General features: G+C 43.1%; 1 protein-coding gene across 6 annotated transcripts in view; it reads left to right on the top strand.

Annotated features, from left to right (window-relative positions):
* SH3PXD2A (SH3 and PX domains 2A) overlaps window positions 1-13,811 on the top strand; it is a 267,794-nt gene extending 253,983 nt beyond the window's left edge. For all 6 annotated transcript variants that reach the window (XM_074907667.1, XM_074907668.1, XM_074907666.1 and 3 more), the window contains one exon: window positions 94-13,811. In XM_074907667.1, the coding sequence (XP_074763768.1) occupies window positions 94-1,986 (1,893 nt within the window). In that variant the 3' untranslated portion in view covers window positions 1,987-13,811. The remainder of the gene's footprint in view (window positions 1-93) is intronic.
* Window positions 13,812-15,104: the final 1,293 nt, after the last annotated feature.

Genomic DNA, 15,104 nt, shown 5'->3' with positions numbered 1-15,104 from the left:
TGGTTATTGCAGGGGACTGGATTGAAAGGGGAGAAGTGGAAAGCAGTTGATTGAGATTTTTGTCTAAGTAACATGTTCCTTGTCATCTCTTAGGTTATAGAAAAGAATTCTGGCGGATGGTGGTATGTGCAGATTGGAGAGAAGGAAGGATGGGCTCCAGCATCCTACATTGACAAAAGGAAGAAGCCGAATTTAAACAGAAGAACCAGTACTTTAACACGCCCAAAAGTTCCTCCCCCAGCACCTCCCAGTAAACCAAAAGACTCTGAAGAAGGAACAACTGCTGGAACAGTTTCTTCAGGAGATACCCAGGACTCTCCCCACAAACTGAAATACGAAGAACCTGAGTATGATGTGCCTGCCTTTGGCTTTGACTCAGAGTGTGAAGTGAGTGAAAGTCATCGTGAAGAGGGCACTCCTGAAAAACGACTGTTTCAGCCCCTCAAGCCCTCTCCTGTGTCATCACTTCAGAAAGCAAAGTTCAAAGTAGGAGAGTCTTCAGAAGATGTTGCTCATGAAGAAGAGACCATCTATGAGAATGAGGGGTTCAGGCGTTATGTGGAAGATGCTTTGTCCAATAAGGAATCTAGTGGAGACTCAGATTCTCAGAAAAGCTCCTCTCTCTCCTTGATCCGAAGGAATTCTCCATGTTCCAGCTCTCCTAAATCATCACTTGTGAAGCTCAAAACAGACAAAAACATCCAGCCTGATCTTGGAAAATGTCACTATTCCAGGAGCGAGGAGACAAAACCAAGGTCAGCTTCAGATGTTGGCTTGCGTAGCATGCCAAGAACAGGCCTGAAGAAAGAACCTGGGCAGAGTCCTTCCATTAGAGCAAAGCCAATCGTTAGGCCCAAACCCTTCCTGAACAAGGCAGACTCTCAGAGCCAAGAAAAGATGGATATCAGCACTTTAAGGCGTCAACTGAGGCCAACTGGGCAACTCAGAGGTGGACTTAAAGGTTCAAGAAGTGAAGAATCCGAGAGCCCCCCACACACAGCTGCTGAGAACCAAGACGATCCTGTTAGGAGGAGCTCGGCTGATCTCATTACAGCTCCTTCACGTGGCATTTTCTGCTCTAGCCATCCAGTCAAGACTGAGCAAGAAAATGACTCCAAATGTTTCTATGTGACCACTGACTCATACCAAAAGGTACAGGATTCTGAAATTTGCTTCCCAGCAGGAGTAGAAGTAGAAGTGCTGGAAAAGCAAGCCAGTGGATGGTGGTACCTGAAATATGAAGACATGGAAGGCTGGGCTCCTTCCCATTATTTGGCTCTCCCTGATAACCAGCGAGAAACCACATCAGCAGAGACTGATGCCTCATTTGCCAGGAACAGGAAAAATGAAAAGTCAAACAGTTTAGAGAAGATAGAGAAGAGGGTTCAGGCTTTGAACACCATCAACCAGAGCAAACGAGCAACACCACCCATCCCAAGCAAACCTCCTGGTGGTTTTTCAAAACCATCAGGGCCAGTCAAAATGAGGAATGGTGTGAGGCAGCTTGCTGTCCGGCCACAGTCAGTGTTTGTGTCTCCACCGCCAAAGGATAACAACCTGTCATGCTCCTTGCGCAGAAATGAGTCTTTAACAACTACAGATCATCTTAGGACCGTCCGTCGGAATTCCTCCTTCAGCAACGCGTGGTCACAGCCTGGTGATGCAAAGGGAAAGCAGCCTGAGCGGTCCGGTACAGAGGGCTCGGAGACCACCTCCAACCTCACTACCCAGAGGAATGGGATTCCTGTGTCCACAGTCAGGCCAAAGCCCATTGAGAAATCCCAGTTCATCCACAACAATCTCAAGGACATCTATGTTTCCATTGCAGACTATGAAGGGGATGAGGAGACTGCCGGGTTTCAGGAAGGTGTCTGCATGGAGGTCCTTGAAAGGAACCCAAATGGCTGGTGGTACTGCCAGATCATGAATGGTGTGAAGCCATTCAAAGGCTGGGTGCCCTCAAATTACTTGGAGAAAAAGAACTAATTGCAATATCTTTAACCTCCCTAATTTATACTGTTCCTGCTGTGTACATGTGGAAAAAACAATTGCTACACAAAAAGACGTTTCCCTGTGCTCCAGTTTGTACAAAGGGAGAAAGGAGTCTATGCTGAGGACAAATCTGCCATGTTCTGGAGAGGTTTGTGGGGTTAAAGTGTTGTAAGCAACTATGAGGAAGATGCAGCATAGTCAAATGCCTTTTTGTGAAGTTGTTAATAATCTTGTATGTGTAACAGGGTATGACATCCCATCTTTCCCGTTATTGATAGGAAACCAAATGTGTGCCTTTTGTGAGAGAGAAATACACATGCATCTATTGGGGGAGTTTTGTGCCAAACTCTGTTTTACAATCTTGGCTCCCTTTCTCCTCATTCTTGTCTGTACGTGGAATACCTAAGAGTCGGATGCATTTCCACAATTTACAGTGAGAAGCAAATGGAAGTTTCTGAAACACAGAGGGACTCTAATCCTTTGGAGATGTTCACTTTTTTTAATGTTCTCAACAGCTGGTTAGTCCAGAGTTGGAGCCTTTTCATCGTGGAGAGATTTGGTCTTTGACTTCAGCTGTGTTTTGTTGTTACTGCTAACTCACCGGAAAGGCAATCAGGTGGTGTTGGTTGGGGGCTTTTTGTTTCCTTTTGTTCTGTCTTGTTCTTTCAGTTGAGATTTCAGGTGTTCTATGGGCAGCGATGCCTACTGGTGCTTGTAAACACAAACCTACAAACCCCATGCTTAAGCACGTCGATGACTTTGTAAGCTCCATATTTAGTTCTGTGCCTGACTCCTACCAGGTGATCCTGGTTGATTCTCTTCCCAGAGTTGGGTTGCTCAGAACTTGTCATAATATCAAAATGTACAAAAGTCCCTTAAGACACTAAAGACAAAGCTGTCAAATGTGTTACTTCTGTCTTCGTGATCTGGTCCAAATCCAAGCGTGCTGACTGCTGGCAGGGCCCACCAAGGTATTAGTTAGAAATAGCCGTAACCTTCTGCAACATCAGTGTTTACAATGGCGGGGGGTGGGGGTGGGGGGAAGAAGCCATCAAACTCAGTCTGCACATCCTTAATTTGTATATTTTTTGGGAATTAATTTTCTGTGTTTTGTTTTTGTCTTTTCTGTGCATTCTGGGTTTACTTTTTTTGTCTTGTTTTACCAGAAGAGACTTAAAACTGAAGTAGGAGCCAAATATGTGTTTCTGTTACCACTTGAATCCAAAAAGTATATTTGTACAGGAAAGTGTGCCTGGGCTTCTCAGGCTTAGAGATTTAGTGTCAAATCAATTAGGTCTACAATGCATCTAACCAGGAAGCTGCCTCTCTTAGTTCCATTTCTGTTTGCCTTTCTTAACTCATGATTTGAAAACATGGCAGACGGTGGGGTAGTGTGGTGGGAAAGGGAAGAGGCATCCATTGGAAAAGGCTAGGAATATGGAGTTATTCACGAGGTAGCCGACTCTTGTACTGTAAACATCATTGGCTAAATCCCTACTGTACTTGAGGAAGTCATGCTTTTTTTTAAAAAAAAATGGCCTTGTTAGTCACTCAAGATCAGTATCTAGTTCCTTTAAGTAACAGGCAGCATTGTAAATCTGTTTTAAGGGGGAGGGGGCAGACCATTTCACTACTGGTTTACACAAAATGATACATGCCCTTTTTTCCACCAGAGTTTCATACCAATTTGGCTTGGAAGGTAAAGGTTATAAAGACTTTAAAATAGCTGGGATCAAGGGGCTAAGTAAAATAACACAACAATATTGTGTGTTACTGGGGATGTTTCTCTGCCAAAAAAAAATTTACACAATTTATGCGTTGTTCTTGTCTTCTTTTTTTTGTGGTTTGGGGTTTTTATTAATTTCCATGGTAATATTGAGAGAGTTGCCTATGGCTAACCTGACTGATGTCCTTTTGGTAGCTGAAACAACATTCAGGTGCCACAACTGGCTGCAAACTGCTGTGGTTCAAGCAGCAATCTGCATCCATGTGGGGAGGGAGGCTGTTTGGTTGGGATCCCTTTAAATTGTGGTGGCAGGAGAAGGAGGTGTATCTGCACAGCAGCTCATACCACAGTGTGCAGGGTCCTCTTTGTACCTTAATGTCTTACCGTATAATATGTATGCATATGTCCAGTTAGCTACATCTTACTGGATGTGTTCTGAGGCATTGTGGCCCTGTCTCTCATACTTCTCCCCATTTTTAGTTGTACTAACATGGTAGCAGCCATAAAAGACTGCTGGAGCTGTTGTGAGATTATAATAGAAGTATTATATTCTTCTGCTGGACAGTATTAAATAGAGCAATACATAGAGTTATCTGCTAGATTGCAGTACTAATAGTAGTGACTTAGTGACTCATATTAATGTTATGATTTATTTTAACAATAATGATGCGGAAGTGGTTCATTATTTTGAATTAATGCACTTTAACAATAAAAGAAACCAAAATGGAAGCCAATGCAGAGAACTAAGTGCATTATTTAAAGGTGCAGTATATAATTATGATTTTCTTGAAGCACATATTTATTATGAATTAACTTATTATTTAAAATATTCTAAAGTGTTGTTTAAAGACATTCCCACTAGGTCATCTCTTTGGGGGGATGTAAAAGCACAGCTCCCAGATCTTCTGCATTGAGCCACTGAATTCTCTGAGTATGGTGTGGCATGACATGAGCCCCTACCCAGGGAGAGGAAAGCAGCACGCAGACAGGAGAGCCTGGACTACTATAAACATTCGCACTTGCATCCAGCAAAACCGAGTCCAGAGCACCTCTGAAATGCAGGAGCCCTTGCAGGGTTTGGGGTGGCACAAAGCTGGGTTTGGCAGATGGTTGTGGTGCCTGGCTACCATGTGCCTTGCATGAGGCTGGTCCCCAGTGGATGCAGGTTCGCTGTGAGGCTCAGGTTAGTGTGAGGGCTTCAGGCTCTGCCTGTGAAACATGGGCCAGCTCTGTAACAGATGTCGGTCTGTCCCACAGCTCCCTTCCCACCTTGCTGGCTTGTTTCTCCAGCTCTGGCTTTTGCAGGGAGGAAGCTTGCTGAGCTCCAAGCAGTGCAGGAGATGACCCAGAGTGAGGGTGCCTGCAGTACTGCCAGGGTTTTCTCAAGCAGCAGCTCAGTGTCCCATGGCTCAAGTGCTCCTTTATCTTATCTCAAAGGCTTCGTGGTCCCCTGAAGAGAGGCCAGACCCTGTATATGGGCTGCAAAGCCACACACATGGCCTCCCTCCTCCCTGTGCCCCCACCTGCACCAGCAAAAAGGAAAGGGTGCAAATTACCTACTTGGTGCTAGAAATGAATGTGGGCCACCAAAGCTTTGTTTTGGGCTTCCCTTTATTTGGTGGCTGTTTTGACTGCTTGTGTTTAAAAGGGCACTTTTAAAGCAATTTCCCCCCAGTGCAGTTTCCTCCCCCCTCCCATCTTACTGTTGTCACAGCATCTCTCTCTGATCTCTTTTTCGATTCTTTCAACTGAGAGACATCAGAAAAATAATTCATTTTTTCATCAGCGAGCAGCTAGTTTTGGTCAGCTCAACTGATACCTGAAGCAGCAAGCTCTTTCCACTGTTAACTGTGAAACAGAATGAAAGGCCTTAAGCTAAGTCAGAAAAGCTGACTACAGGGCAGGAAAACCTGGCAGGGTGCCTCAGAGGACAGTGTAGTACTAGAAGTGTTTTAGCTCTTTTCTAAAATGTTAATGTTGCCTTAAGCTTTATTTACTAAATTTGTCGAAACTGACACTGGATCAAGAGCAATATTTAAGTGTAATGTACACCTCAGTGAACGCTCAATGCAGAAATCAATAGTACTGTTTAAATTTCTCTTTCTGGTTTATTCTTGAACCAGATTGTTAAGAGGAAGAGTTCTGCAGGGCTTGGGCAAAGCCATTTGCAGCTGAAGGGGGCCCTCCTCCGGGGGGAGAGGCGGCTGCTGTCACCACGTTGCTCTCACCCGCTGTCCGTGCTTTCCAGAGTCTTGAATTTGGACCAGCAGAAAATCCAGACTCCAATACCAGAGAACAAAATTTAAGAATGTGAAAATTGTGTCTTGCTGTATACTGCAACTTTAATAATAATGAGCACTTCTGAGTTCGTTATTGAGGTTTATATAATGCCTGAAAAGTTTCATTGCTGGTTTCCCTTGTCTCCCCTTTCAAAACACTTTCTCATAACAGCAAGAGTAATATGTTTTTGTTAGCAGCCCTTACCTCTGGGAGGCAATTCCTATTAACTGATTTTGCTCTCATGCCTTGCAGTGGGTGGGTGTAATCATATGTACCAGTCCTTTGCAAGCCAAACTTTTCAAGACAAAAGATATGATGGGCACATGTCAGGATACTTGACTGGTGTGTTAAAGGGATGTTTTTCAATCAATGTGTACAATTATAGCAAATACACAATAATGAAGGATTGAAATTGGCTCACATTTAAACTCTTAAAAGTGAATTTCATGTCTTCACGGGTATAGCTAAAAAATGGATTTGGCTCTTGTGGATACGCACCCCAAAGACTCCTTCTGTTATGATGCTATAAAGTTTGACGAAGGCATTATATAATTGTTTTCATCACTTTCAGATCTTAATGAATCGTATTTTATTGTAATATATATTCATTGCTTTCCTCAGTTAAAAAGAAAGTTACTGCTTTTATCTTATATGAAAACCAAGGGAATTTGATAAAGCATTCATTATTTTCATATTACTAGTATTAACAGAATAGAACTAGTACTATTTAATTTTAGGTCTTCATAGCTAGCTTGTTAATACTCATATTTCCCTGTGTTGTATCCTACTATTTTTTTCTAATTTTTTTCCCAAATACTCTGCATTCTTGAGAAAAAACAAATCCAATGAGTGGATAAGTGCAATATTCATAGAATAAACAGGCCCCTCATCCAGGACTTGGAGTGGAACGTGCAGTGTGAAATATTTGCAATTCTCTATTCATGCACTCTTAGGGGAAGGGGAAATGCAGGGGAGGAGGGGGTGGCTGAATGAAAACAGGACCCTTAGGTAGGTAAGGACTGATAGCTGGGGTGGTTTGGGGTGGGAATGGCTGCTTTTCACAAAAAACCATGACCTGTTACTCAAAGTATAAGGATTATGCAGCATGTTGCCAGGGTTATGTCTAGAATGTGCATTAACATCCTTATCAATACAGGACTTCTGAGCTATGCTTGAAACACTCTGTCATCCATGCATGATACTGTCTTCTGGTATGTCTCTGCTGGTTACGTCCTCTGTTATGCTTCAGAATCAATAACTTCAGAAGGGAAAATAATTCTGCTGGTGCAGTCCCAAGTTTTGATACTGTATCTTTACTTGCATTTATGGCAAGAGCTATGGGAATATTTTTACAGGTCCTTATTTCTTTTCTTTCCTTATTGTTAACCTAAGAAAAAATGTCCATGTTTTATCTGGGTGAGTTCTCACCTGCAGAATTTCACAGATGATGTGGGTATTGATTTCATATTTCTTGGCTTGCAAAGGCTGATCACTCAGGTCCAAAATAAAGTTGGGCAGAAACTTTGCTCTTCAAAAGAGGTTTTGTCTTAAATTCTATTGGAATGGAACGAGAACTTCCATCTGTCCAAAATAATGTGACTTTCCTGGTAGCAGCAGAAACTACTACCTTTTAAAAAACTGTTTTGTAAGTTGGAAGAGAAATGTGAAAGCCAGAGTACTTGATTCTCTGAGCTCTGGGAAGTATGTCTTCTGTGGCTCTAGTTCATGTCCCTGGAGAGGGGACGTACCTCATCTTTCTGCTTAATTTTTGTCCTGCTGTTCTTAAGTTTGTCCCAAAGCCTTAATATTACCGGAGACCTTTGCATTCAAACAGGAAAACTAAGTTCTGCAGCTGTCCTGAAATGGTGTCAATTACATAATTTTGAAAAACCCCTAATTACAAATGAATCTGGTTTTGAGGAGGCATCTTCATTCTTTCACGTGCTCTTGTCTAAACTGGCAAGAAGTCCATGAGCATCAGTAGAGTTACACTGACAGAAAACCCGCAGTGGAGCAAAGTGCCTCACGGACACTCAGCATGGATCATTCTCGGCCGAAGCAAGCACCATGCACTTGGTTCCTACACCTCCAAAGGGTGCACAGGACTGCTGAGCCGCAGTACTGCCATGCCATGATCTACTTCTCTGCAGGTCTTTCAGCTTTTTAAAACCAACTGGAGCTTTGCTGCTATTTGCTGGTGGCTTCCCATCACTGGCAGCTCCTTGTCTGGCAACTTCAGATACTATTTAGCCACGTAGCAAAGTGCTGCGTGTAGATGCAGTGTTTGATAGCTGCCAACAGTACCAATTCGATGGTCTGAGAGCAAATATTTGTGTAAGTTATTTTATTTTCATTTGCTTTTAGTTGCTTGGTAGAAGCAGGGACCACCAATGCGGCAATGCATGGGGAATATGTCTGCACACTTGAACAGTTTGATGGCCTCTGCTAGCTCTGCCCAGTGCTTGTATTTCTCTTTCTCTCCCTCTGTGCTGCTCAGTAGTCTTGTCTGTTGTGTTTGTCTGTAATTTTCAAACTAAGTACTGTATGTAGGGCCAGATCCGGAAGCCCCCACAGTCAGTTGACTTTGGGTTGGCATGCTGTTGCTGCTTTTCCTCCTCCATCTTGGACCCAACTTGGAGCAAAGCACAGATGTCTGTAAAAAGTCCCCATAACTCTAATTTGGGGTGTCAGTTTTGTGGGGTGTGCATGCATTGCCAAGGGTGGAATGAGGGGATCTTTTTCTTGGGTGCCCTCACATCAGGGCTAGGGCTTCACAGTGATTCCTGGAGTGAAAGTTGCGCCGCACCGCATGCGGACCTGACTGGCGTAGGCAGAACAAATTAGTGTTTCCCATTTTATAATGTCAGGACTGGGCTGGTCCCATCAACAGTGTTCTTCATTTGTTCTTGCATCAAGGTAGCATTGATTCTAGTTGGAGAGTGCAATTTTTTTTGTTTTGTGTTTGTTTTTTTAATAAATAAATTTGGTTTAAAGCTTCACACTGGCGTTTTACAGACCTGTTCTTGTCAGCATAAGCCACTACTGTCCTGAGTTGAGACTCCTGTTTGTTACTGAATCAAAATAATGGGAATTACGTTGGTAATTTGGAAAGAAATGAAAAGTAACTATATTGGCAGGGGAGAGATGGATAAAATACGAGGAAAAAGATGTTTCTAATAAGGCCATAAATTTTTGGGTCTGACACTGCAGGTGCTTTCTCTGTATAGGTTTTAATACATCACTGCTCTGTGTTAGGATTTTTCATTATTGAGAAAAGTTGAGGTTGTGTTGCTCCATGATACACTATGACAGTCTGTATCTTGAAGCAATGATTCACCAAAGACAAACATGGTTTATGTGTTTGTTGCAATTGAGGCGACTTGTATGTCTGGGAGTTTGCATACACTGAGGTTCAGCTGATGGAGTGGGCAGGAGTGGCTGTTCTAGGTCTGCCCACATTGGCCCTCTGTGAAACAACGCTGTGCTAGTAACACTTCTGGGAAAATGTTGGGTTTAGTGATCTTTCCCTGATGCTCAGGGTTATTTGGTTACAATGGTACCTGTCTTTCTTGGTCCCTGCTTGGTGGAAGAGAAAAACAGAGGAGAGGGAGAATCACTTGGCACTGTAGGAGAATTTTTAAAATACAACATTTAATATTAAATATTTCAGGCTTTTGCAGTACTCCCCTTCAGAGTTGTTAGTGACTCTCTATTTTGATGTCTGAAATTTGAGCAGCATGGCAGCTTTCTCTGTGCAAACAGTTATTTTGTGGTTTGAGAGCTTGTTCTTGAACTGCTTCTGGGTCACTGGGGAAGCAGTAATAAAGAAACAAAATCCCATCATAACCCTTGGGGTTTAGACTGGGGAGGAAGGGGGGGGCATCAAATCCTGTTCAGACTCTGGCTCCCCCTAAGCATCCAGATTCAGTTTGTTTCCGTTCCCTGGAAGCAGGACAGAAGAGAATAGTGCAGCCACTGGGATTAGCCTGTAACAATTAATAAACTGGAACAAATAAAAAAGGAATTTTTAAAAAACCTTTTAAAAATGAAATATTTCAGTGAATGGTGGACTTAACTATTTCCTGTCTTGGATTTTTGGGGCAGGGGGAGGGTTATAATTGTTTCCAGTCTCTAGGAGGAATTTTTCTGCAGCACGCTGAATAGGCTTGCTGAAAAGACTTGCTCATTACTCATGATGAGTTCCAACCTGGAGTATTGTAAAAGAAAAGTGTGTGTAGCATTACAATGACTTTTTTGTATTGAGGGTCCAAACTGAGTATTGTGGGGTCAATAGTGTACAGAGTAGGTGCATTTCTGCTGTCTGGCTAACTTCATATTACATCAGTGCTGTTCCTTTATTGCAGTTTAATTGCAGACAGCAGTGCTCATTACTCTGCTTGCAGTGGTTTTGGAGAGGCAAGCAGATGAGCCTCCTCAGTTAAGACTCAATATCAAATTTCATGTCAGGAGAATTCTTGCCAGCAGTTTGATTGCTGCTTAGGCGAAAATTCAGATGCAGATAACTCAAGGTGGGTGTTGAAAGCAGCTCAGCTGAATGTATACATCTGTAGCTGTTTCCAGAGCTGTTTATTAGCCCAGATTGTCTTTGGAAGTGGTGGGTAGGCAGTTATTGGGAGCATAAACTTGTTGAATGAAGGCTGAAATCTGTTTGAGCAGTTGTGCTCCCCTCCATTAGCAGAGCAATTGCACGTGTCTGGACTGGAAACTCCTATAGGTTCTACTGTCCCAATTTTGTATTTGGAAAATGAAAAATAATAAAAAAATCAATCTAGGCCTGGTCTAAGTGAGGTTTTGCAGTGGGTTTCCTGGGTGGTTGATGTTCTTAATGTGACCTTGAATATTAGAAGCTGTTGTCATTTCTGTGTTGGTGTAGCACTCCATTCTAGTGTTTAAGTGGTGGGGAATGTACCTGGTGGGAGCTTGGGAGAGTATGTTGGTGACCAGAGATAGAGAAATGTGTGGCTGGTCTTAGTGTGCGTGGTCAGGTTGGTGATACTTTTTTTGTCTTTTATTTGTTTGTTTTCTTTTTAACATGGGAACCATTCTGTCTGTTCCGCTTGGGAAAAGGTCTAGAAGTTGGTGTGGTTTCTGTTGCAGTGTATAGGAGAAGGAATAACAGAGCTTTTTTTTTTTTTTTTTTTTTTTTTTTTTTTAAAGAGAGTTTATGGGCAGGAGTCCATTCAGTTTGTTTTGGGTTGCAAGTTAAGCCAAGAGAGGAAGAAAATGAGTCTGTGGAAACCCTCTTTTGTGGTAACAGCTTTGGACCATATTTTCTTGTGGCCTCTGATCCAGCTGCACTGAAGGTAGTGGAATAAATAGTGTTCGTAATGCAGATGTTAGAGCTTTTGGCTAAGTATTGATTCTTTCAGAGCTCACAGGCATCATTCCTTAATGTGCCTATAGCAAATGTGAGCTAGAGACAGAAATAGTAACTGCAGCCTCATGCATTGTCCCAGTTTTTTTTAATGAACTTGAGATGGTGACCAGTTGGATAAAACTGTTTGTACAGTGAACAGCTCCTTCAAGGGTCCGGATGTGCTTGGGTCTCTGAGATGCTTTCCTAGAAAAGGAAATCACGTGCATGATAGAAAATTTTGCCTTTCTCAGTCATCCCAGTAAAATCGAAACCCAGAAAAATGACATTTTTTGCACTTAACAGTACCTTTTGCCATTGATGGCAAGAGTTATTGTTAATGAGGGGTTAGATGCCCCAATCTGTCTGAACTGGCACAAAACAGAAGACCGTTTTTGTGACCAGTCCTGGAGTCTGCATGTAAATATGGTAGATTTGATACAGATTAGAGTACTAGTTAACAAAGATGAGTAACTTCTCTACAGGCTAACACAAAAGATGCATTATCAGTGGAGAAAACATACATCTTCTTTTTGTCAAGTGGCCCTCTAGAAATGTCCCTCAAGCTTTAGCACAGATCACCCGGGGACCTGTGATGATTGAGCTGATACATATGGTACTGTGAGCCTGGTTCTGTGACTGGGACAGTAGAAATGTATCTATGTCCCAGTGAGAATTAATGAAATTACCATAGCACAATGTTTTCATTTGTTCTGCATATGACGGGGGGGGGGAACAGTTGCACAAAGCATTAACTTCCCCCTCATCCAGACCTGCAGACTTTACTTGACTTTAGTGCCCAGTCCAGAACTGGTTTCAGAGCTGTCCTCGTGGTTATGTCACAAGCCAAGTGCAGTAAACAGGGGGCTGAATATCACCAGATCAGCCTGTGTCTGCTCATGACACAGGTGTGGGTGACCTGGATTGGGTTTTTGCTCCCTGTGTGGGACAGGGGCTGCATACTGGAGGGCTTCCCTCTTCTCTGTGACTGCCGAACGGCCTCGTGCCATGCCTGAGTACTTGCTCAGAGAACTGCAGAACAGTATAAAGCAATTAAGGTTTGGGGGGTTTCCCTAGAGCAGCACTTTGTAAAGCAGTGAAGTGAAAACAATTGTTCGTTTGAGGGATTGGAATCATGTTTGTGCCTGTAAAGGTGAAAACTCTGAATGGGTCTTTCAACAGGGAATGAGAAATACAAATTGTCTCAGGCACTTGTGCACGTGAAGATGCAGAGCAAAAACTTCGGATTGCTGTGCCTAAAAGTATTTTGTGGCATTTCTCTTAGGGCATTTTTTAGAGCTGGTGTTATCTTGGAATTGAACAGCATTTAATAATGGTTAATTTATGCTGCTCAAAAACTCCTGGAAGAAAATAAAAGACAAACTGAGTTCTGGACGCATGTAGAAGGAGTTGCAATAAATGTAGAATATTGCCAGGTGATTTATGAACTTGATTTTTCTTCTAGGATTGTCACAGATCCTTGTAATTGTATCCTGGCCCACACTACCACTGTGGCACAGCAACTGAGTAGTGACACCTCTCTGTAAAAATTCATAGCCATGCAGCTCTGATGGGCATGTGTGTATTGGAAAAGATAAGCTTAAAAAGGGTCTGGAGTAAACGAGCTTGATAGAAGAGCTTCTGATTTGCATGTTCCAGATATATTCCAAACTTGCATTTAGGCAACTTTAGCTCCTTCCATTCATCTGCTATCACACCCCCTGACAGCATGCAGATGCTGCCGTCTGCCGCCTTTGGAGGGTGGCAAATGGTAGTCGAAAGGGAAATTCAGGAGGCACACTGTCACTGTGCTTCTTGTTCTTCAGCCATGCCCAAAGTCAGAGCTCTGCTGCACCAAAGCAGGATCAGACCCTTGTCACAGTGTTTGCTGTGCACTGCTGCACAGTGGTGATGCTCTCCTCTCCATGTGCACAGGACCTGGGGAGGTTGTGAGGGACTGCCAGAGTTTGAGGAGTGTTTCTCAAGAGTTATTACAAGTTCTTGCAATGTGAACCTCTAATGTTTTCAAAGACTCAGGCAGAAAGGACTTGCAAGACTGTACTTGTCATCTCCCAGTTCATTGATTGCTTGGACCAAAGGTGGTGCTAAATCTAATCTTTGTCTGTAATATTTATATTTTGTTGGACTTTTTCAGTGTTTGATAAAACAGATGCAGTGTTCTTCTTACATGAGAAATTCAGTCCTGGCTTGGGACATGGCAAAACTCTCTTGGACCTTCAGGGTCCAGAATTGTTGCTTGTTAACATTTGAGCAGGCTTGCAGTGTTTTGGGGGGAGGTGGGAAAAGGGTACTCTATCTTCAAATGCTTGCAGACTGTAAGAATTGACTTGTGATTTATTTTGTTTGTTTGTTGGTATTTTGTTTACATTGCCTCTTATGCCCTAAGGAAAAATAAATTTTTGACCTTTTTAATTGTGATCCAGTTGGTTTGGGTTTTTTTTCAAGTTTTTCAGTACTGTTTTAATTCCACTTGTGTTTGTCAAACCACTGAATTTAGCTCTCCCAGAATAACTTACAACTTATGTGTATATGCAACTGCAAATTTCAGCTTAAGCTTAAATGGATAAAGGAGCTTCTCTTGTCCCCTGGCCCTGAGTTGTTACTGTATGATGTATTTTTGTCTCTTTTCTAATCCACAGAGTCTTATGGACTGCTCACCTCTGTCCCCAAACATGAAGACCTTTTCTGCTTGTTGAGCAAGGTCTTAAGGTTTAAAATACTCTGTCAGGATGTTTTCTGGAGAGGGATGTGGCACCATATCCAAAATAAGAAGAAAAGCATCCTTTTTACATGGTTCTGTGATGAAAGGGTTACTCTGCAAGTTGGGGTGAGCCCTTAACACCCCTCATGCAGGCTGCAGAGCAGGCGGTGCGTGACCATGGGATATTAAAGTCTGATCCTACAAGGTTGCTGGGCCCTGCTGGTTCTTGTTACCCAGGTTTGAAGGTTGGAGGCCCCAAATACTTCAAGTAGAAGTTCTCTGGTGTGTGAAGCAGCAGCCAGGTAAAACTGAAGAGCTTCTCGTAATGGATTGCTGCTCCTTATGTGGGAGATCTCTTGGGCATGCGGAAGGCAGTAGATTAGGGGATATAATGGGCGAGCGGGTTGTAATAGAGGATGTAATAGCAGAGAATAATAGAGAAGTGTTTTCTAGCGCTTCGGTTCCCAACTTGGCTATAGGACCTCTCTATGAAATTGTTGTCCACCTCCTTACTGTCTGTTAGAAGTTTGCAAATCTGTAGGTAAAAGGGGTCATGCCTAGTGCCTGGCTGCCACTTTGGAAGGCAGGACTGCAGAAGGGTGTTGGCCATCCCCAACTTTTTGTTCCTGCAGCAGAGTGTGACCTTGCATGACTGCATCCCTCATTTTGGCATGGGGCTATGCCTTCACCCATATGCTGTAGCACTTCACAAACATCCTGTGGAGCAGTGAGTCACACCCAGGCCCTGAGGTGAGCCAGCTCTTAGTGGAGACATAGCATTTGCTGACAGCACCCATGAGACATGAGATACTCCTCCATGCTGGCACATAGGTGGGTTGGCGCACAAGGAGTCTGTTTGGAATGTTTCAGCTCTCCGGCTTTCTGAAGGAGGCTAGGAATTAGATCCTTTTTAAGGCACAGAGTTAGTGATGTGTGCCTGAGAATAGTGCCGCCTCTTCCCCAGTGTGCAGAGTAAGCCAGCCAGCTTAGGGTTGAAAGGGTTTTTCTGG

Source organism: Athene noctua, chromosome 5 (genome assembly GCF_965140245.1).
Source record: "Athene noctua chromosome 5, bAthNoc1.hap1.1, whole genome shotgun sequence".
Classification (NCBI taxonomy): Eukaryota; Metazoa; Chordata; class Aves; order Strigiformes; family Strigidae; genus Athene; species Athene noctua.
Note: the sequence above shows the minus strand (reverse complement) of the source record. Positions and strands in the feature narration are given on the sequence as shown.